Genomic DNA, 23,388 nt, shown 5'->3' with positions numbered 1-23,388 from the left:
GGGGGTGTTCAAATAAGCAAATAAACAAAAGAAATACAAATGCACATGTTAATGGACTTTTGTTGAAATAGTCAGCCATGGAAGATTTTTCTCATTTGAAAGGGTCTTCCCAAACACTAAAATTGTCCATTTAAGAGAAAAAACCCATCTGTATGTGACTGTATTAGGATTATACTCTGAAATAATTATTTGGCAGAATTATGAGGCAGAGATGAGACATGTGAAGGGGGAGAGACACAGAAACATATCTCTCAGATTTTTACTAATTATAACATTCAGAGATTCTATTTTATCCTCCTCAAATATATCCTTTACAAATGAGAGGCTTGTAAATGGATTCTGTAAAGAAATCCATATTCCAATGATGAAAGTCAGTATTATTACCTCCATTTAAAGAGAACACACTGTAATTGGTTAAAAAAAGTTAAATGTCATTAAATCAGAAAGGCAGGGGAATATGTCAAAGGAAATATCTCCTGGTTTTCAAAACTACATAAAATCCCTTAAATGTTCTTAAAAAACAAATATTTTGACTCAGAGATTTTTAAGAAAGGTCCTCTATTTTTTAGCATAAGCAAAAATCCCCTTCTTTTTTTAATCTTACATTAATTTGAAATCAAGACATTACAATGGCTACTAAATGAGTGGCATGAGAGAAAGTGATAGTATAGATGGAAAAAAATAAAAAAGAAATGCAACTGAAGCAAAATCCTGGTTACAAAATCTAATCATAGTTTTTAAGAAGCCACTTTCTTTCTCCATGAAAAATATGAGGTAGTGGAATACCACCTTACTTTCTGAATGACATCAATTCATTTTGCCTACAAATAAAAGTTGAAAAGATTAGCACTTAAAAAATGAAATTGTGTGAAATATGAACTTCAAATTAACTCATTATTTTTGTGTAGGAAAGAGAAAAGAATCTAACAAAGAAAACTATGTAAACTCAGTTGAATTCTATTTCATTCTCCAGTCCACAAATTTGAGACTAATATTTCAACTACTTTATGTGATAGACATTTAAAAAATTCTATCATACACTTACCACATACTGAGCCTCGTACTAATCTCCTTAAATGGGGTCTTTCAGGGAGGTAGCGATATTTGCATCCAAATATACTGAGGTTTGATGTGTGATCTCCAAAGAACCGGAGCTGGCGATATCTCTCCCCACAGCGATAACAGAAATTAGTGTTACATTGTGAACAGGTCATGTGGTCACATCCTTCTGTTCTCTGGATGTGAATCTTTATTAGGAAAAATAGGGTAAAGAAAAAGAGGAGGAAAAAAATCATTAAAATATTGATTAGAATAAAGCTTAGTAAGTTATCTGAAAAAGTTAACTGTAAGTTTATAGGTACAAAAGCATCTATCAATAACTTTTACTGTATACTCATTTACTGTCAGAACCTCAAGAATTTTCTCTCTCCATATACATGTATATTTTTTTCTCTCTATGTAGAAGTATGCAGGTATGAATGTGTATATAGAATCAACTTTGGCCAAAGCTGAACTTGTGCCCAGATAGTTCTGTTTCACACACACAAATTCATGGATTTGAAGGGAGTCTGTTCACAAACAAACTAACTTTTAATAAGTTCTTACTAAGTGCTAGAGGGCTAGATATATAAAGAAAGGCAAAAATCAGATTTCTTTGGTTTTTGAGATTTCAAAGAATTTACATTCTAATGGTGAACATATAACATATAAATAATGAGATAAATAGAATAGAGTAGATGGAAAGCAATCTGAGGCTGGCAAAGGTCTTCTGCAGATCTGCTTGTACTAATCTTGAAAAAGGTCAGAGTAAACTAAGAGGCAAATGAGAGGCAAACAAACCATTGCTCACAAGGTAGACAGCCAGTACATTGTTAGGGAGACAGGAGTGTTTCTTTGAAGAACTTTAAGTAGGCTAGCAAAGATAGATCATAAGAGTGTAGGAAGTCAGCAGCTTAGGATGAATTTGAAATGCCAATAACAGCTCATAATACATCTTGGAGGGGAGAAGGAGCATTAGAATTCACCAAGCAGGGGTGGCATGGTCAGATCTAGGCTTTAGAAAAACTATTGTGGTAGTTGAGTGAATGATGGATTGGGGCATTTTTAAGAGATGATCAGAATGAAATTCATGTTTCAGGGAGATATTGGAGGCTGAGTACAGTTAGAAAACTGTTGTAATAATCCAGGTAAGATGTGATGAGGACCTGAACTAGGGTTGTGACTGCAGGAGTGTGGAAAGAAGGGCACAACTGTAAAAGATGTTGTGAAGTTAGAAAGGAACATCAAGCTCTGATAAGAGATTTGATAAGGGGCGTGCAAGTGAGGAGTCACAGAAGAAATAAGTTTTGAGCCTCAGTGAAGGGGAGGATTTTAGAGAAACAATGAATTCTGTTTTGGAAATAATGTGTTTGAGATGTCTACAAGACATCAAATTTAAGATATCCAAAAAGCAATAGCTGATATATACAGAGGCTCAAGAAAAGGAATGGAACTAGATATAAAGATGTGGGAATCATCTGCATTGAGATGATAATTGATCCCATGGAAATTGGTGAGATCGATCACCTAAGAAGACACTATAGAAGAGAAAAGGAGGAGACCTAGGATAGAGCCTTGGCTGGAATGAGGAGGGGGAATGGAATAGAGAGGAAACAAACCAGATGTATACTGAAAAATGTTTAACAACTGGTTCTCTCTTTTTTAAAAAAAAGTGTGCTCAACATATTTTTAATGTGCATCTTTAACATTTTTTTCCATTTTCTTAAGTCTAGACAGTCAACAAAACAATAAATCAAGCTCTTATTTGTAGCATTTGTTGATGTCTGAGGTGTAAAATGCTCACACTGAAAACTTAACAATTGGCTTTTAAAAGATGGTATGAACTGGCTCCAACATATATCTGTTGGATACCTACATTTAATGGGCACTATATAGATGAAGAACCAGCAAAGAAGATTCAAATCCAGAAAGAGTGGTTCTTTACAAGGAGGATGAAAACAGTGTCAGAAAAGACGAAGAGAGGAAAGAGTATACAGGAGGATAAGGTGATCTATAGTGTCAAAGGCTGCAGAGAGGACATCAAGAAAGATGTGGATTGGGAAAAGGTTAATTTTGGAAAAAACATGGAAAGACCTACATGAAATTATGAAGAATGAAACAATCAAAACCAAGAGAACATTATATAGAGCAACTGAAATATTATTTGGAGAATGACTTAGGTATGTCAACCTCCCAAGGAAAATACTGAAGGAAATAAATAAGACATAGCTTTATACATACAAATATCTTTTTGTCAAATAATGCCTTCTCTAATAGAGAGAGGGGGAGGGAGTTAAATGGGCATTTTAATGTAACAAAAAAGAATACATTAAAAAAATTTTTTAAATTGATAGTAAGACAGAAGATGAGGGTTAGAAAGATAAATTATGATACTAACTAATCATATCTCTGATGGTTAGTTACAAGCCTGTCACACCTCAAACAATCCTCCACCTGAAACCCCATCCCCCTCAGAATATTTTAGAGAACTTTTTGTGCTGTTTATCCCCTGGGCAAAAATTGCCAGTTATATTTCCAACTATTTTACATAATAACCTCATGTGATTTCACAATATTTCTATGAAGTGGGGACTATTATCATCCTTATTTTAGAGATGAGGAAACCAAGGCTGCAAGAGGCTGAGAGACTTGCCTGGTCAAACACAGAATAACTGAAGCAGGATTTGAGCACAGGTCTTCCTGGCTCCAAGTCCATTTTCAATGTTGCTTTCTAGTCACTGCCATGATCACATTACTATTCTATTTTAACACCTTCAGTGGTTCCCCAATGCCTAGATAATGTTTGAAAGTTTGCCCACATACAACCTCCTCCACAATCTGGCACAATTGACCTGTCCAGCCTTCCCTCTTGATACTTACTCCCCTTTGTATGTTCTGCATCTCCATACTCCCTATTTTTCCTGCCCAGTACCATTTCTATACCTTTGCTTACTTCATCCCTAATTTTTAAAATGTATATTCCTGAACCCCATCCTCCCAAGTTTTTTAAGTTCTTCTCTGACTTCAAAGTATAACTCAGCTGTTCGCTTTTTCATGAAGTCTTCGCATGCTCCTTCCCACAAAGAAAAGTTTTCTGTCTCTCTCAAAAATTATTTATCACTTTTCTTGGCTCTCCTTTACCCAGATGACATTTTATATCAGTCTTACTTATGCACATACTGATACTTTTCCCTTGTAGATAGCATAGTGTAGTGGTAAGAACATTAGACTTAAGAGACAGGGAAGATGTAGATTTAAATTAGCTCTGGGACCAAAGACAAATCTTTTAACTTCTTTGAATCTTAGCTTCCTCAATTGTGACATAGGTTATCTGTACCACCTATGTCAAATGGGGTTATTGGCATAATAAAATTAAAATATGTAAAAATCTTGGCAAATCTTAAAGCTCTACATAGATGTCAGCTATTTGTTTGTCACTTTCCATGTTTATACAACAGTCATGCACACTTCAAATAGTTAATTTTACTCTATCCTTTCTGGCCACAGGTCTCTGCTTCAAAACTTACATTAATCACTATAATCTGGAGGTACTGCTATGACAAGGTAGTGCTGTCCTGGTTCCTCTCTGGAATACTATTTTAGGAAAGCCCTTGGTATGTTTTTACTACACTTTCTCACAACATTCTCTCTCTCTCTCTCTCTCTCTCTCTCTCTCTCTCTCTCTCTCTCTCTCTCTCTCTCTCTCTCTCTCTCTCTCTCTCTCTCTCTCTCTCTTCTCTTTCTCTCTCCCTCCCTCCCTTCTTCCCTCCCCATTATTTCTGGAAGAAATTTGTCAATCAACTGTCCTACAATCCCATTTATCATGTCAATAGCATGTTTATTAATTTTGGTATTTTATGTTTTTAGATAACCCTCAATTTTTTGTCACTTTCATCTTTGCAGAGATAGAGAAGTAGGAATGCTAAACTCTGTGAATATTGATATGTTAGTTAATTTTGCTGAACTCCCCCTCCCCCACCCATTATTCTTTACTGGGTTGTTCAGTTGTTTTCACTCATATTCAGCTCTTTATCACCTCATTTAAGGTTTGTGGCAGAAATACTGAAGTGATTTGCCATTTCCTTCTCCAGTTCATTTTACAAATGAGGAAACTGAGGCAAACAGGGTTAAGTGACACCTGCCTAGGGTTACACAGTTAAATGTCTGAGGCCAAGCACTCGATCCACTGTACTACTTAGTTGTCCTATTCTTTACTCTAGGAAATGGCTTTATAGTTAAGGAGAATATTTAGAAATAAAGCTAATATTAAAACAAAAGATATTAATGGGAAAATGTTTTAATGTTTTTCTAATGTTCACAGTATAAATATTATTCTCCTTTATGAAAAAAAAAACAAGTATGTCTTGGTCACAAAAAATTTTCTACATCTTTTTTATGATACCCATTTAAAAAATCATCTTCTCTACCTAAAATAGTCTTATCACTTCTCTGATCTTCTAGCTTCCCTCCCATCCACTGATTTAAAGTTCTTCATAACTAAGCTCTACCATTTCTTCCCAGACGTATTTCACATTAGATACTTTAGCCAAATAGGCTTACTTCTTATTGCTTATATATCACTATTCTATTTTTCACTTTTGTATAGCCTGCCATATTAAGTCAATAAGAACTTATTGTTTACTATGTGCCAGGCACTGTACGCTGAGGGTGCAAAATAAAAACAATCCTTACCCTCAAAATGTTCACAATTTCATGGCAGAGATATGTAATATCTGTGACGAAGCAAGATACATACAGGAATCCTTAGAGGTGATCTCAAAGCATTAAGCATTAAAAAGGACCAGGGAAGGTTAGGACCAGGGAAGAAGTTAGAAGGTAGAAAGAAAGAGGTAGAGCATTCTAAATGAGGAAGAACAAGGAGGTCAGTATCATTGGATCAAAGAGCATATCAAGAAGGGAGTACAGTACGGAGAGACTTAAAAGTCTGGAAGGTACTGGACAGTTATGAAAGCTTTCACAGCCAAAAAGGATATTAGATTTGATCCTAGAGGTAATAGGGAAACACTAGAATTTATTGAAAGGTAAGACATGCATTTGAGGAAGAACACTTTGATAGATGAATGGAGGATAGATTGGATTCGGGAAAGATTTGAGGCAGGGAGATAGATCAGAAGGTATTACCATAGTCCAGGTATTTAATGAAGTCTTACACTGATGTGGTGACTGTATCAAGAGGAGAGAATAAGGCAAATATCAGAAAATTTGCCAAGGTAGAATTGATAGGACTTGGCAACAAATTGGATACAGGAGGTGAGAGTGAGGAGTCAAGTATGACACTTGAGCTGCGATACTCAACAACCAACAACTGAGTTTTCTTAACAATAATAGTGAAGTTTGGAAGACAGGAGGGCCTTAGGATAAAGCTAATGAATATATTCTTGAACAAGTTGGGATTAAGATGTGTATAGGATATCAGGTTTGAGATGACTAATAGGCAGTTGGAAATGTAAGACTAGAGACCAAGAGAGAGGTTAGGGCTAGATAAAGAGATCTGGGATTTGCATAGAGATGATAATTGAATTCATGGAAGCTGATGATATCACCCAGTGAGACAGTATAATAAGGAGATCCAGCATGCCCTAGATAATTAATTGGCTCAGTTTCCTCCTCTGTAAAATGAGAATAACAATGGCATCTCCACATCAGGGTTGTTTTATCAAATGAAATAATATTTGTAAAGCACTATGTCAATGTTAGATATTATTGTTACTATTATTGTGACTGTATCCCCTGTACCTAGTATTGTTTTAAAAAAAAGTTAAGGAGGAAAGTGTATAATTTTGCAAAGGGGAGACCAGCAGAAAAGATTCTGGAACTCTGAAGGAAGGATTAGACTGGTACTGAGGCTGTTAGCTGTCTCTGGAGATACCTGGAGGAGGTGGCTGCATTTCCTTAGTGGCTGATTCTATCCTTGTTCCTGCTCTGCTTGCTGTCTCCTTTGCTGTATTTCATTGGAGCAGAACCTGGTGATCCTGACCAACTATCTGCAGTGATTTCGTGAGACCAAGTCAAGATCCTTTTTGGATCAAGGACCTTCCCTGGGCCCTAAACAGGCTTACACAGACTTGTTCTTTAATACCAGCTAAGGGGGGGGGGGGGGTTTAATTGTTGCTTATCAAGAACAGGGCTTGGGGTGGGGGGAGCTGGGTGGCTCAGTGGAATGAGAGTTAGGTCCTGAGATGGGAGGTCCTGGGTTCAAATTTGACCTCAGACACTTCCTAGCTGTGTGACTCTTAACCCCCCTTGCAGGCCCTTACCACTCTTCTGCTTTGGAACCAATACCCAGTATTGATTCTATGACAGAAGGTAAGGGTTTAAAAAAAAAAAAGAACAGGGAATGGGATTTTTAGGCAGTGAGGAGAAGATTAGAGTAGGGAAACCACTCTGAAGAATCTCTGTGAAGAGACATTAGATTTTTTGAGTATTAGATAAAAATTTAGCTTAAGGGTTACCCCATACCCTTTTTACCTATTCTCTTTAATTAAACATACTTTTCCATTTCAGAGTAGTCTGTGTGTGATCTCAGCCCAGGCTCTGCCCTGGTCAGAGTGTCTGTTAGTCTTTTCAGCCCATAGTCAGCCTACAGGCACTGGCCCCCCAAAATCCATCCCTTCACATCCCCAAACTCCTTTCCTTTTTAAGTTTATTATTATAATTATAGCTAACGTTTATGTAACACTTTAAACTTTGATGAATGTTTCACATATTATTTCGTTTGATCAGAGTAGGTTCTAAATAAATGCTTTTGGAATTGACTTGAATTTATTTGACCTTTTAAAACATATCTTTTGTTTTTACCATTCATTACAAAATTCGATATACTCTTGATTAAAGCATTAATGATATTCTTGCAAGATTTTGTAATCATGCAGTTACCTGCCCTTGCTTCACACATGTCCAGCACATAGTATTTATTATAAATGCATCTTCCCTCCCTCTCTGACTTTCATTTATTTTCTGTACATATTTAAAAAAATAAGAGTTGGCTGACACATTTCTTATTCAGCCAACTGTGATTTATTTGGACTGCTTCATTTTTTCTTCCTTAGAGTAATCTGTTTTATCTTCATTGTTAACCCTGAGCATGCTAATTACTTTTGGACAGTAATTTTATCAGTCATATCTTATTCCATGATACCACAAATATTCTTCCCTTTCTCCCAGAGTCTTGGTAACAGTTAAGTCATCGTATGCCTGGACTTCCTTTCCTTGTCTATCAAAAACTTTCACAAGGTAAAAGCACTTCCTCCTAAGTGTATTTATTTTTTAATTTTTTTCGATATTACATGTTGAAACAGTTAATAATCATTGTCTTACATTTTGCAATCCATGTTTGTTCCCTCTCTTTCATCTTTCCATCCTCCCCACAATGGCAGGAAATATGACATAGATTTTACATGGAATACTATCATTATATTATCATATAATTATCATTATTTACATGATCATATATGCTATATTTCCTTGTTCATCATATTGTAAAAGAAGACATCTATTAATTACACTAGAGAAAAATTCACTGAGGAAATAAAGTGAAGAATGGTATGTTTCAATCTGTATTCAGACTCCATCAGTTCCTTCTATGACAGTGTTTTCATCATGAGTTCCTTGAGTTGTCGGGAATCCTTGGGTTGCTAATAATAGTTAATTCCTTCTCAATTGTACTTTACTGCCATTACTGTGTACAATGTTCTCCTGGTTCTGTTCATTTCATTTTGCATCATTTCACATGAAGGCTTTCCAAATTTTTTTAATGATCATCTTGTTTGTCATTTCTCATAGAGCAATAGTATTCCATTACCACTATACACCACAAATTGCTTATTCATTCCCGAGGTAAGGGACATCCTTTCAGTTTCCAGTTCTTTGTCACCATAAGAAGAGCTGCTATAAATATGTTTGTACAATCAAGTCTTTTCCCCCTATTTTGATCTCTTTGGGATAAAGACTTAATAGTAGCATTGCTGGCTAAGTTTATTTTAATTTCTACTCTGGCAACAAATTTCTCCCTTTTTTGGTCAGGAATTACATTCAGAATAATAGTTCTGTCATTGCTCCTTCTAAACTTCTGAAGGACAAAAACATCTACAAGTCAAGAACTGATCAGCAACTCTGTTTTTGTTTTGTTTTTAGCAAAGACTAGGAACTAATATTTAGATAGTGAAATTCTGTGTTAGCGATATTCTTTCTAAATCTGTGTAACTCCCACCACACTCCATAGAGGTAGCTTGAGCTCCTCCCATTTGCTTGTCTCTCTCATACCTAAATTTGTACTTTCTTGTCTTTGTGTCAGCTTGCTGCCTCAGTGCTAGACAACTGTCACATTCCATGGATTTTTACATGCATCGCCTGTGGAATCTAGCATCTTCTTTCCAACCCCACTGTCAGTTGCTACAGGTCAGACCCTGATTATTTATCCCTAGATTATTGCATTAACTTCCTAATGGAGCCTCCCTTGCTCTACTCTCAATTTATTCCAAATTATCTAAGTCATATCCATCTCCCTAAAATACATATCCATCTTACTCAAAAACCTCCCTCAGTAACTCCCATTGTCTCTAGAATGAATTCTGAGTTCCTCAACATGATAATCAAGAGGATAAAAGGTAATGGAAAAACAATTCCAAAAGTAGGAATTCTGTCACATTCATTTCATCTCTTTTGGGTTGTAGTACAATGTATTATACAAGGTGGACTTTCAACAACTGTAGAACTGAACATATTCCTGGATACCTTGTTGAAAAATATGGCGGCACCTATGGTCCTATATGAAACAATTTCCACCCACTTCCTTGAAAGCAGCGTGGCAGAAGTAGCCAAGACAAGGCAAGTAGACAAGTAGAAGTAGACAAGGCAAGGCAACTAGCAATTATTAAGAATTCATGGGTAACAAGGTAGTACAGTGGACAGAATGCAAGGCCTGTAGTTGGGGTGATCTGGGTTCAAATATGACTTCCTAGATTGCAAGTCACTTCACCCCAACTATCTAGCCTTTGTGACTCTTCTGTTTTAAACTTACTATGTAAGTCCTAGACTTTGGGGAGACATACAAGAAAATAAAAGCAATTCTCATCCCCAAGAAGCTGACATTCTAACAAGGGAAAACAACACAAAAAAGGGAGATGAAAGACAGGCATGGAGATGAGATTCTGGCACAGGGGGAGGTGAATAAATCAGAAATACTAAAAAGAAAGCAAGAAAGAGAATGAAGGATGGCTTACCTGGGTCCATCCAGAATGCAGGGATCTCTCCCATCCCCTAATTTTGCCTGACACCACGTGGCCAGAGGCAAGTCCCTTAACCTCTCTCAGGTTTAATTGATAGAATCAAATAAGATAATGCATTTAAGGCACTTTGCAAACTTTAAAGCATTTTGTTAGTGTAAGTTATTATTATTATTATAGACTCCATCATTCTGAATATTTTTTTTCCTTTCCTCAAAGTTGAACAACATCAGCACATCTTCTATTTGGAATCAATGGACCAGTTTGTGATCTTCAGCAAATCACTTAATGGATCTCTAAAACTATGATCCTCACTTATCTTTTCTCTAAAATGAGAGAGTTAGATTATATGGCCTCTAAAGTCCCTTCCTGCTCTTAGTTTATACTCCTGTGATTTTAGTGATTTATGAATAATCATTGCTAAATCTAAATTGGACAGTAGATGGCACTAATGATTAACCCCACCCACAAAAGTCTTTATTATCATTGATTTCCAGATTGTATTTTTTTAAAATGCTGACTTGCACAAACACAGAAAAGAGTTGTAGAAAAACAAAACAAAACCATAGTCATCTTTTAGAAAATGTCTCACATGTAAAACCCAGTGGAACTGCTCCTTGGCTATGGGGGGTGGAGGGTGGAAGGAGAAGGGTGAAAGAACATGAATCATGTAACCATGGAAAAATATTCTAAATTAAATAAAATGTCTCATTTCATTAAAATGAACGTGTTTAGCAACATGTTTGGGATGATGGGAGAGATCCAAGTGAAATAGGCACTTAGAAATGTAAAATAATCGAGACTTCCGGTTAAGATGGCGGCTTAGAGAAAGCTGAAGTTCAGATCTCCGGAAAACCCTTCCCGACCGATCTCAAACTAGAAGCTCCTAAGGCGCCGAAATTCAAAACGATCAACAGCACAGACCCTGGGAACCCTCCTCCTGGACCTGGACCCGGTTCAAAAGGTACGGCTCCCCTTAAAAGCCAGAACCCGATATCCCCCGGACCTCAGGGGTAGGAGCGCAGAGTCCAAGGCTCCCGGAAGGGGCAGCCGCGCCGGGCTCAGAGAGCAGGGTCTGAGGAACAACAACCCTCAGGGTCTTCTACCCAAGTCCCAGTCCGGGTGAAAGTTACTGCCTGGGGCCTCCGCTGCAAAGAGCTGGTCGGTCCGGGTGAAAGTTACTGCCTGGGGCCTCGGCTGCAAAGAGCTGGTCGGTCCGGGTGAAAGTTACTGCCTGGGGCTTCCGCTGCAAAGAGCTGGTCGGTCCGGGTGAAAGTTACTGCCTGGGGCCTCGGCTGCAAAGAGCTGGTCGGTCCGGGTGAAAGTTACTGCCTGGGGCCTCCGCTGCAGAGAGCTGGTCAAAACAACAGCAACCCTCAGGGCGGGCAAGACAGCCTCACGGGCTGGATCCTGCTATCCAAGTCTCAGTGAAAGTCTGTGCTCTCGGAGCTTGGGGAAGCGGCAGCCCATCCCCCCGCAGGCCTACGAAACAGCCTCACGGCCAGGGATTCTGAAGGCAACTTCCGGAAATCGAGCCAGGGGGAGAGTGTGGCCTCGTGGTCCGACCCTTCCATTCCAGTTCCAGTGAGGCATATTCAGTTTAACCCAGGGAACGCTCATAGAACCAACATCTGCCCAGGACTAAAGCCACTGATCACCAGACAAAGACAAGAAAAGCCAATCCTCCACGTTCAGAGATGACAAATTCCACAGAAGCACAGAAGCCCCAAAATACCAAGAAAAATAAGAAGAAAGGGGCGACTCTGGACACATTCTATGGAGCCAAAATACAAAATACAGAGCAGATAGAAGAAGATATACAAGAAAATTCTCCAAAATCTTCCAAAGGAAATAGAAACTCTCCACAAACCCATGAAGAATTTGAATCAGAAAGGACCAAAAAGATGGAAGCCCTCTGGGAGGAAAAGTGGGAAATGATGCAAAAGAAATTCACGCATCTACAAAACCAGTTTGACCAAACTGTAAAAGAAAACCAGGCTTTAAAGCAAGAACTAATAAAGCAAAGCCAAAACACCAAGAAATTAGAAGAGAACATAAAATATCTCACCGACAAGGTGATAGATCTGGAAAACAGGGGGAGAAGAGAAAACTTAAGAATAATTGGACTCCCAGAAAAGCCAGAAATAAACACCAAACTGGACATGGTGATACAAGATATAATCAAAGAAAATTGCCCAGAGATTCTAGAACAAGGGGGCAATACATCCACTGACAGAGCTCACAGAACACCTTCTACACTAAACCCCCAAAAGACAACTCCCAGGAATGTAATTGCCAAATTCCAAAGCTATCAAACAAAAGAAAAAATCCTACAGGAAGCCAGAAAAAGACAATTTAGATATAAAGGAATGCCAATCAGGATCACACAAGACCTTGCAAGTTCTACGCTGAATGATCGTAAGGCATGGAACATGATCTTCAGAAAGGCAAGAGAGCTGGGTCTCCAACCAAGAATCAGCTACCCAGCAAAACTGACTATATACTTCCAAGGGAAAGTATGGGCATTCAACAAAATAGAAGACTTCCAACTTTTTGCAAAGAAAAGACCAGAGCTCTGTGGAAAGTTTGATACCGAAAATCAAAGAGCAAGGAATACCTGAAAAGGTAAATATTAAGGAAAGGGGAAAAATGTTATCTTCTTTTACTCAAACTCTCTTCTATAAGGACTACATTTATATCAACCTATGTATACTAATATGTGGGGAAAATGTAATGTATAAATAGGGGGTAAAGAAAGACCAAATAGAATAATGGTTCTCACACAAAGATTCACAGGGGAAGGGGAGGGGAAGAAAACTCCTATAAGAAGGAGAGGAAGAGAGGGGGGGGGGGGGTTACTTAAACCTCAATCTCAGGGAAATCAACTCTGAGAGGGAAAAACATCCAGATCCATTGGGATCTTGAATTCTATCTTACCCAACAAGGGTAAGGAGAAGGGAAAACCAAGGGGGGGAGGGGGAGAGGGAGAACAAAAAGGGAGGGAAAGAGAGGGGGGAGGGGGAGGGAACAAAAAGGGAGGGACTAAAAAGGGAAACATCAAGGGAGGGGACAAGGGGGACTGATTCAAAGTAAATCACTGGACTAAAAGGTAGAGCCGAAGAAGAAAAGGTTAGAATTAGGGAAGGCAATCAAAATGCCAGGGAGTCCACAAATGACAATCATAACTTTGAACGTGAATGGGATGAACTCACCCATAAAACGTAGACGAATAGCTGAATGGATTAGAATCCAAAACCCTACCATATGTTGTCTTCAAGAAACACACATGAGGCGGGTTGACACCCACAAGGTCAGAATTAAAGGATGGAGTAAGACCTTCTGGGCCTCAACTGATAGAAAGAAGGCAGGAGTGGTAATCATGATATCTGATAAAGCCAATGCAAAAATAGACCTGATCAAAAGGGATAGGGAAGGTAATTATATTTTGTTAAAAGGGACTCTAGACAATGAGGAAATATCACTAATCAACATGTATGCACCAAATAATATAGCACCCAAATTTCTAATGGAGAAACTAGGAGAATTGAAGGAAGAAATAGACAATAAAACCATACTAGTGGGAGACTTAAACCAACCATTATCAAATTTAGATAAATCAAATCAAAAAATAAATAAGAAAGAGGTAAAAGAAGTGAATGAAATCTTAGAAAAATTAGAATTAATAGACATATGGAGAAAAATAAATAGGGATAAAAAGGAATACACCTTCTTCTCAGCACCACATGGCACATTCACAAAAATTGACCATACATTAGGTCACAGAAACATAGCACACAAATGCAAAAAAGCAGAAATAATGAATGCAGCCTTCTCAGATCACAAGGCAATAAAAATAATGATTAGTAATGGTACATGGAAAACCAAATCTAAAACCAATTGGAAATTAAACAATATGATACTCCAAAACCGTTTAGCTAAAGAAGAAATCATAGAAACAATTAATAATTTCATCAAGGAAAATGACAATGGCGAAACATCCTTTCAAACCTTTTGGGATGCAGCCAAAGCGGTAATCAGAGGCAAATTCATATCCCTGAAAGCTCATATTAACAAACAAGGGAGAGCAGAGATCAATCAATTGGAAATGCAATTGAAAAAACTCGAAAGCGATCAAATTAAAAACCCCCAGCAGAAAACCAAATTAGAAATCCTAAAAATTAAGGGAGAAATTAATAAAATCGAAAGTGATAGAACTATTGATTTAATAAATAAGACAAGAAGCTGGTACTTTGAAAAAACAAACAAAATAGACAAAGTACTGGTCAATCTAATTAAAAAAAGGAAGGAAGAAAAGCAAATTCACAGCATTAAAGATGAAAAGGGGGACAGCACCTCCAATGAGGAGGAAATTAAGGCAATCATTAGAAATTACTTTGCCCAATTATATGGCAATAAATATACCAATTTAGGAGAAATGGATGAATATATACAAAAATACAAACTGCCTAGACTAACAGAAGAGGAAATAGAATTCTTAAATAATCCCATATCAGAAATTGAAATCCATCAAGCCATCAAAGAACTTCCTAAGAAAAAATCCCCAGGGCCTGATGGATTCACCTGTGAATTCTATCAAACATTCAGAGAACAATTAACCCCAATACTATACAAACTATTTGACATAATAAGCAAAGAGGGAGTTCTACCAAACTCCTTTTACGACACAAACATGGTACTGATTCCAAAACCAGGCAGGTCAAAAACAGAGAAAGAAAACTATAGACCAATCTCCCTAATGAATATAGATGCAAAAATTTTAAATAGGATACTAGCAAAAAGACTCCAGCAAGTGATCAGAAGGATCATTCACCATGATCAAGTAGGATTTATACCAGGGATGCAGGGCTGGTTCAACATTAGGAAAACCATCCACATAATTGACCACATCAACAAGCAAACTAGCAAGAACCACATGATTATCTCAATAGATGCAGAAAAAGCCTTTGATAAAATACAACACCCATTCCTATTAAAAACACTAGAAAGCATAGGAATAGAAGGGTCATTCCTAAAAATAATAAACAGTATATATCTAAAACCAACAGCTAATATCATCTGCAATGGGGATAAACTAGATGCATTCCCAATAAGATCAGGAGTGAAACAAGGATGCCCATTATCACCTCTACTATTTGACATTGTACTAGAAACACTAGCAGTAGCAATTAGAGAAGATAAAGAAATTGAAGGCATCAGAATAGGCAAGGAGGAGACCAAGTTATCACTCTTTGCGGATGACATGATGGTCTACTTAAAGAATCCTAGAGATTCAACCAAAAAGCTAATTGAAATAATCAACAACTTTAGCAAAGTTGCAGGATACAAAATAAACCCACATAAATCATCAGCTTTTCTATATATCTCCAACACAGCTCAGCAGCAAGAACTAGAAAGAGAAATCCCATTCAAAATCACCTTAGACAAAATAAAATACCTAGGAATCTATCTCCCAAGACAAACACAGGAACTATATGAACACAACTACAAAACACTCGCCACACAACTAAAACTAGACTTGAACAATTGGAAAAACATTAACTGCTCATGGATAGGACGAGCCAATATAATAAAAATGACCATCCTACCCAAACTTATTTATCTATTTAGTGCCATACCCATTGAACTACCAAAATACTTCTTCACTGATTTAGAAAAAACCATAACAAAGTTCATTTGGAAGAACAAAAGATCAAGGATATCCAGGGAAATAATGAAAAAAAAACACATATGATGGGGGCCTTGCAGTCCCAGACCTCAAACTATATTACAAAGCAGCAGTCATCAAAACAATATGTTACTGGCTAAGAAACAGAAAGGAAGATCAGTGGAATAGACTGGGGGAAAGCGACCTCAGCAAGACAGTATACGATAAACCCAAAGATCCCAGCTTTTGGGACAAAAATCCACTATTCGATAAAACCTGCTGGGAAAATTGGAAGACAGTGTGGGAGAGACTAGGAATAGATCAACACCTCACACCCTACACCAAGATAAATTCAAAATGGGTGAGTGACTTAAACATAAAGAAGGAAACCATAAGTAAATTGGGTAAACACAGAATAGTATACATGTCAGACCTTTGGGAGGGGAAAGGCTTTAAAACCAAGCAAGATATAGAAAGAATCACAAAATGTAAAATAAATAATTTTGACTACATCAAACTAAAAAGCTTTTGTACAAACAAAACCAATATAACTAAAATCAGAAGGGAAACAACAAATTGGGAAAAAATCTTCATAGAAACCTCTGACAAAGGTTTAATTACTCATATTTATAATGAGCTAAATCAATTGTACAAAAAATCAAGCCATTCTCCAATTGATAAATGGGCAAGGGAAATGGATAGGCAGTTCTCAGATAAAGAAATCAAAACTATTAACAAGCACATGAAGAAGTGTTCCACATCTCTTATAATCAGAGAGATGCAAATCAAAACAACTCTGAGGTATCACCTCACACCTAGCAGATTGGCTAACATAACAGCAGAGGAAAGTAATGAATGCTGGAGGGGATGTGGCAAAGTAGGGACATTAATTCATTGCTGGTGGAGTTGTGAACTGATCCAACCATTCTGGAGGGCAATTTGGAACTATGCCCAAAGGGCGACAAAAGAATATCCACCCTTTGACCCAGCCATAGCACTGCTGGGTCTGTATCCCAAAGAGATAATGGACACAAAGACTTGTACAAAAATATTCATAGCTGCGCTCTTTGTGGTGGCCCAAAACTGGAAAACGAGGGGATGCCCATCAATTGGGGAATGGCTGAACAAACTGTGGTATATGTTGGTGATGGAATACTATTGTGCTCAAAGGAATAATAAAGTGGAGAAGTTCCATGGAGACTGGAACAACCTCCAGGAAGTGATGCAGAGCGAGAGGAGCAGAACCAGGAGAACATTGTACACAGAGACTAATACACTGTGGTATAATCGAACGTAATGGACTTCTCCATTAGGGGCGGTGTAATGTCCCTGAACAACTTTCAGGGATCCAGGAGAAAAAAAAAAACACCATTCATAAGCAAAGGATAAACTATGGGAGTGGAAACACCGAGAAAAAGCAACTGCCTGAATACAGAGGTTGAGGGGACATGACAGAGGATAGACTTTAAATGAACACTCTAATGCAAATACTATCAACAAAGCAATGGGTTCAAATCAAGAAAACATCTAATGCCCAGTGGACTTACGCGTCGGCTATGGGGGGTGGGGGGGAGGAAAAGAAAATGATCTATGTCTTTAACGAATAATGCTTGGAAATGATCAAATAAAATATATTAAAAAAAAAAAAGAAATGTAAAATAATCAATGTGTAAAAATATCTTTACTCAAATGAGAACTCTTCTCTAAAAACATATAGAAACACTTAAATAATAGTAACTGGCTGCTAATGAGTAGCCATAACAGTTCTCAATCTCATTTTTAAAATTTCTATCACATTTGTTACAGTCAAGCACATATATATACACTCAAGGCAACAAACTAATTATTGCTTTTGTGTTTTCAGGAATTATCCCAAGGAAAAGGTGTATCTCTTTTTCTCTTCTCAGTACCCAGATATATTCCTGTTAGGTTATTAATTTATGCCTTCCAGGAAATCTTCTTTGATTAATAATGATGGTAATATCTCAAATGTATAGGCATTTTCTATTTCTTCCTTCCTTCCCTCCCTCCCTATTTCCTCTTTTATTTACTTCACCCATAATAAAAGTGCAATAGTCATTCAAGGCTTGAGCCCCCAAAATGATAATAAACCTTGAAACTTTAACCTATTTTTTCCCCTCTAATCTAGATAAGTTTATCCCTCCTTATGCATTCTTCTGGCCCTCTACTCTTGGGCTTTCATCATATTGGTGACAAACTTAGCCCTATGACAGTTTAAAATTCCTGGGCTCAAGCAATCAATCAGCCTGAGTCTCCCCAACAGCAGAGCCCATAGGTATGTGCCACCATGCCTGGCAAGTTATCGTTCCACTACATCTTATTGCAAATGTTCCCTTGCTTTGTGCTCCTCTGCCCCTCATATATGATGTATATCATCCATGGCACTTTTCTTCTGAAACAGAATTCTAGAAGTGAACTTAAATGTCTATCACTGAAATAATCTGTTAGACAAAGGAATTAATTACACAGCAAGTCCCACACTTTGGAGAACTTTCACTTTCCTCTGTTAAGTCACAACTGAAACGTGACATACCTTCTTTGACATACTCTAACTACAACTATGCTCTCTTCTTCTAGACCAAGGTTAATCTGACATCCATGAACATGTTTGCTATTTTTTATAACTATTGAATATTATTGGATTCTTTTGTCATATTGTGTATTTTATACATTTAAAAACATTATTCTGAGGATTCACCAGACTGCCAAAGGAGATCATGACACACACACACACAAAAGGTTCATTAAGCACCTTTGCTCAGGTAAATCAGGTTACGCTATTTAGTTCAAACCATGGATAGTGTAGAAAAGACGTGAACTTACTTCCTAATCTCCTAGATACTCGTGTGGAATTGTGTCCACCTGTTCTCCTTTATGGCTTCTCACATGATAACAGAAAGTGGGGGCTAATATCTTATTTATTTTTTTTATTAAAGTATTTTTCCATGGTTACACAATTCATATTCTTTCCTTCCCCTTTTCCCCTCCCCCCTCCAAGAGCTGACAAGCAATTCCACTGGGTTATACATGTATTAGGCTTGATATCATCTTGAGGCAAAAGGTATCAATGTGTCTGACTTCCTCTTTTAGATTTAAAGCATTCAAAGCCCCTGAATGCATACTCTACATGGTCTGTTAACTTACACCTATTTTCAGAATGATTTGTAAAGACTCAGGCACATTTTTGTATTTATTTTGACATTCTGACATAGCACTTCTCACTAAATTTGAATCTTAGTAGGTTCTCAAAAATTTGGTCATATAAGGGATCTTTCTAGAAATGCAGTGAATTGATTTAATCAGATATTTTATGATGCAACCTTTTTTAAAATTATAAAATACTTTTTATTCAAATAAAATCAGATCTAAATAGAGAAATATCAATTGTTCATGGATGGGTAGAACCAACACAATTAAAATGGCAATCCTATCCAAAATAACATACCCAATCGATGCCATCCGAACTAAATTACCAAAAATTTTTTATCAAGTAAGAAAAAATAACAAAATTTATTTGGGAGAATAAAACATAAAGAATCCCCCCTCCCCCAATTAATGGAGTGAAAAGCCTAAAAGAAAGAGGTCTAGCAATACCACATCCTAAATGGTATTTTAAAGTCATAATTATATGATACAATCTTCTTGCACTGCATGCATTCTTATGTGGCTCTAAAGTTTTCTGGGTCCAAAAGCCTTGAATGATAGTAACAGAGTTTTAGATTTATGGTAAAATGCTACTTTATACATCTTCTAGCTGTATGACTCTTAAGTCATATGGTGTTGCTCATAGGCAAGTCACTTAACTCCCCTGAGCCTCAATCTCATTTGCCAAAAAAAAAAAAAAGGAACTGGATTAAAATAGCTCTGAGACTCCTTCTAACTCCAGGATATAGGGGGATGAGTGCTTTAACACTGAATCAGGATACATCTGATGGAAAGACATAGGAAGTGATGAAAAGTAAATAAGTAAATGCATAGCAGCAATATAGATGACTGTTGTTGAGTCATTCAGTTGTGTCTGATTCTGCATGACTCTTTAGACCATAGCATATCAATGCTGTCCATGGGCTTGGGGTGTGTGTGTGTGTGTGTGTGGTTTTTGCAAAGATACTTAGAGTGGTTTGCCATTTTTTTTCTTAGTGGATTAAGGCAAACAGAGATTAGGTGACTTGCCCAGGGTCACACAGTCAGTTAAGTGTCTGGAGCTGAATCTGAATTCAGGTTTTCCTGACTTTAGGACCAGCACTCTATTTTCTAAACCATTTATTTACCTACAGTATATATAACTGCAGTGTAAATGGAAACAATAACAGCAACTGTAAAAAAAGATAAAAAGTGAACTGTATGTAATTATAAAGACCATTCTTGCCTCTGAAAAGCAAGTACCCTCCCTTTTTTGCACATGTGGGGAACTATGGGTGTGCAGCACTGTATATACTATAGAATTTGACTGATGCGTTCATTAGTTTTGCAGAACTTTTTTACCTTTCTTGTTTTTATTATCAATTGAAAGGGATGGCTCGTTGGGAGTGGAAGGGAGGAGTGAGATATGTGAAGTGAGGAGAAATTAAGTTAATATGATATATGGAATATTAATACAAATTTAAAAAAACTTTGTACATAGAAATGCTCATGGATATTTTTAGCACAGTGCAGCATTACTAGTAATTGGAATACATTTTGCTGAAATAGAAAAAATTCTATCATATTACACAAGAACGAAAAATGAACCAACGCAGGGAGGATTTAATGTGGTATAAGAGCAGTTACTTTCCCCATCTGCTAACCAAGTTCCAGCTGTGAATTCTAATTATCCACTGGGTAATTAGTATGACTACTGCTAAGGGAACTCCTAGAGCTCATCTTCAAAGGTGACACTTTGACAATACTGCCCATCCCCAAGAACACTCTTTTTAAAAGGGATATCCTCAAACCATAAACTTAGAATCAAATATGTCTGTAGTTCAGTGTTTTCTCAAGTATGCTTATTTCCTTTTATGATTATACTCACACAGTATTTGACAGTTTAGCACTTAGAGAAAAAAAATCTGAGCACACGTAAAACACCTCACCCAAATGCTAATGGCCATTTAGTGATATTGTTCCAGCTCCATGCCAGACCAAGTCCCCTAGAACACTCAGAAGCTCACAAATGACATCTGATCTGCTAAATCTGAAGTACAACTCACAGAGGGCATTGTTTCTCCATAAATCCATGACAAAAAGATTATGTCTGCAGGTTTTTATTCGTTTTATTTTTCTTGTGACGGTGCAATTATTATTAATAGCCAAATGTCGGTCTTATTTTTACCGTGAAGAGTTAAGCTACAAGACTAACTATTTGGATTATAAACCTATTTGCAAAGCTAGATATTTATTGAACAATTACCATTTTTGAGCAGGTTAAAGCTGGATGAAATACTCTCATGGAGTATTTTTGTGATGGTGATGTTATCAGCCTAATGAATTAAGGTCTGGCATGAAAAGTTAATTAAAAAAAAAAAAGAATTTTTAAAGTCTTTGTATTTAGCACCCCTCTGGATTACTTCCCAAGTAGTCACTCACATTTTTAGGTCAGGTCCCAGGCAAAAGCTGGTTACTACTCTCTGAGTTCTGTGGGGGTAACCCTGAGGAGGTAGGTTTCTAATATTGTTGTTGATGCTGTTTGGTAGACTCAAAAGTGTCCAACTTCATAACCTCACTTGGGGTATTCTTGGTGAAACTACCAGAGTGGTTTGACATATCCTTCGTTGGTTCAGTTTACAGATGAGAGGCTGAGGCAAACAGGGGTAAGAGAGTTCTCCAGATTTGCACTAAGGAAGAGAAGTCTTCCAAACTCCACACCCAACATTCTCTACTTTGCCACCTCATTGCTCAAATACTATTCTAATATCGTCTAATACCGTGGCTCACAATCCCCTACGAATAGAGTCCCTATTATAAATTAATCAATCTGACAATTAACTTTTACAAAGATATTTTCTAAAATGTTAAGAGAAAGAACAGTTGTTATAAACTTAATTCCACCAAAAAGACTGGGGCACCTATACACTCCCATAAATATGCACAAGATCCAGGAGGTGAGTGAGCATAAATCAAACAAAATATAAAAGTATTGAGGACCGCATGTTGGAAACACTTCTGGTAAAGGGGGTAGCTAACACATCTGGTTACCAACATCCTTAATTCTTTAGCCAACTGAATTATTTTCTTGGAAGGGGTCACATTCCTGGAAACTGAATCCTCCTTTAGATGGCTATTTTTCCTGTATCTCTCCCCATTTGAATTTGACCTTGGAAAATCCTCAAGACGCATTATTTGTTACTTGTTCCAGTTTCTCTGATAATAGAGCTATTGGCTGATTCCTTTTCAGGGGCCAAACTGAAATCCTCAATCCTAGACTGAACTACTACTGAAAATTGTCCTGCTTTTTTGAAACCTACTGCTCCCTTCTTAATACAATGAAAGAGGAATTTGAACTTGATATAGGTAGCACAATGTGTAGGCAACTTGCATATGTATATATAGTTTTTTTAATTTAATAATTTCTTTTCATTGATTGATTGAGGTTGGTAAATGGAATCCTCTCAAATATATTTGATATATGTGAGATGACATGATTAATGACAAGATGTGATCTACCTTGGCATATTACTCACAAACCCTCCTTTTTACTTATTAAAATATTTATAAAGAATGACCTCAATATAGGGAGGTAATTCTCATAAAATTTTATGCAAATATGAAATCAGACACACAGTATTGGTTGTTGCTATTATCTTGGTCACTTTTGGGGAAGGTGGTATTAATATGGTTTAACTAATGGATATTTTTCAGTGCTTTGTTATAAAAAATCCTGTTCTAAATATTTTGGTATATATGGAGCCTTTCTTTACATTAATGACTTCCCTGGAGTATAAGTTTATAAGTGGAACTTTGAAATAAAAATGTATGGATACTGTCATTTATATGCATACTATCAAATTGTTTTCCAGAATGGTTGTAGTACTTCACAGTTACACCAATAATGTACTAGTGTGCCTTTTCTTCTATAACTCCATTGACACTGACCTTTTGTCATCTTTGACAACTTGCTTTGAGTGTAGTTAAACTTTAAGAGTTATTTGGATTTATATTTTTCTAATTATTGATGATGTGGAACATTATCTCATTAAAGTTTTAATTTCATTTTTTAAAAGAAATGTTCCTATCCTTTAACCATTTATCTCTTGGGAATGTTTTTCGGTTTTATGTTTCTGTTAATTGTCTATATGTCACATATATACATATTGATATTTATCCCCAATAAATTTAATTAGAGAAAATTTTCCCAGTGCATTTCTTCCCTTATTATCCTACTTGCATTAATTTTGTCTAAAAGAGTTTCAATTTCTTGAACTCTAAATTATTCATTTCATT

At 36.9% G+C, this 23,388-nt stretch overlaps 1 protein-coding gene across 1 annotated transcript in view; it reads right to left on the bottom strand.

Annotated features, from left to right (window-relative positions):
- Nucleotides 1-23,388, bottom strand: part of RNF217 (ring finger protein 217) — a 169,612-nt gene that overhangs the window by 33,188 nt on the left and 113,036 nt on the right. Inside the window, exon 4 of the mRNA XM_007484506.2 lies at nt 1,046-1,247. Coding sequence (XP_007484568.1) covers nt 1,046-1,247 — 202 coding nt within the window. The remainder of the gene's footprint in view (nt 1-1,045; nt 1,248-23,388) is intronic.

The sequence above is a fragment of the Monodelphis domestica genome, chromosome 2, assembly GCF_027887165.1.
Source record: "Monodelphis domestica isolate mMonDom1 chromosome 2, mMonDom1.pri, whole genome shotgun sequence".
Classification (NCBI taxonomy): Eukaryota; Metazoa; Chordata; class Mammalia; order Didelphimorphia; family Didelphidae; genus Monodelphis; species Monodelphis domestica.
This window is presented reverse-complemented; position numbering and strand designations above follow the sequence as displayed.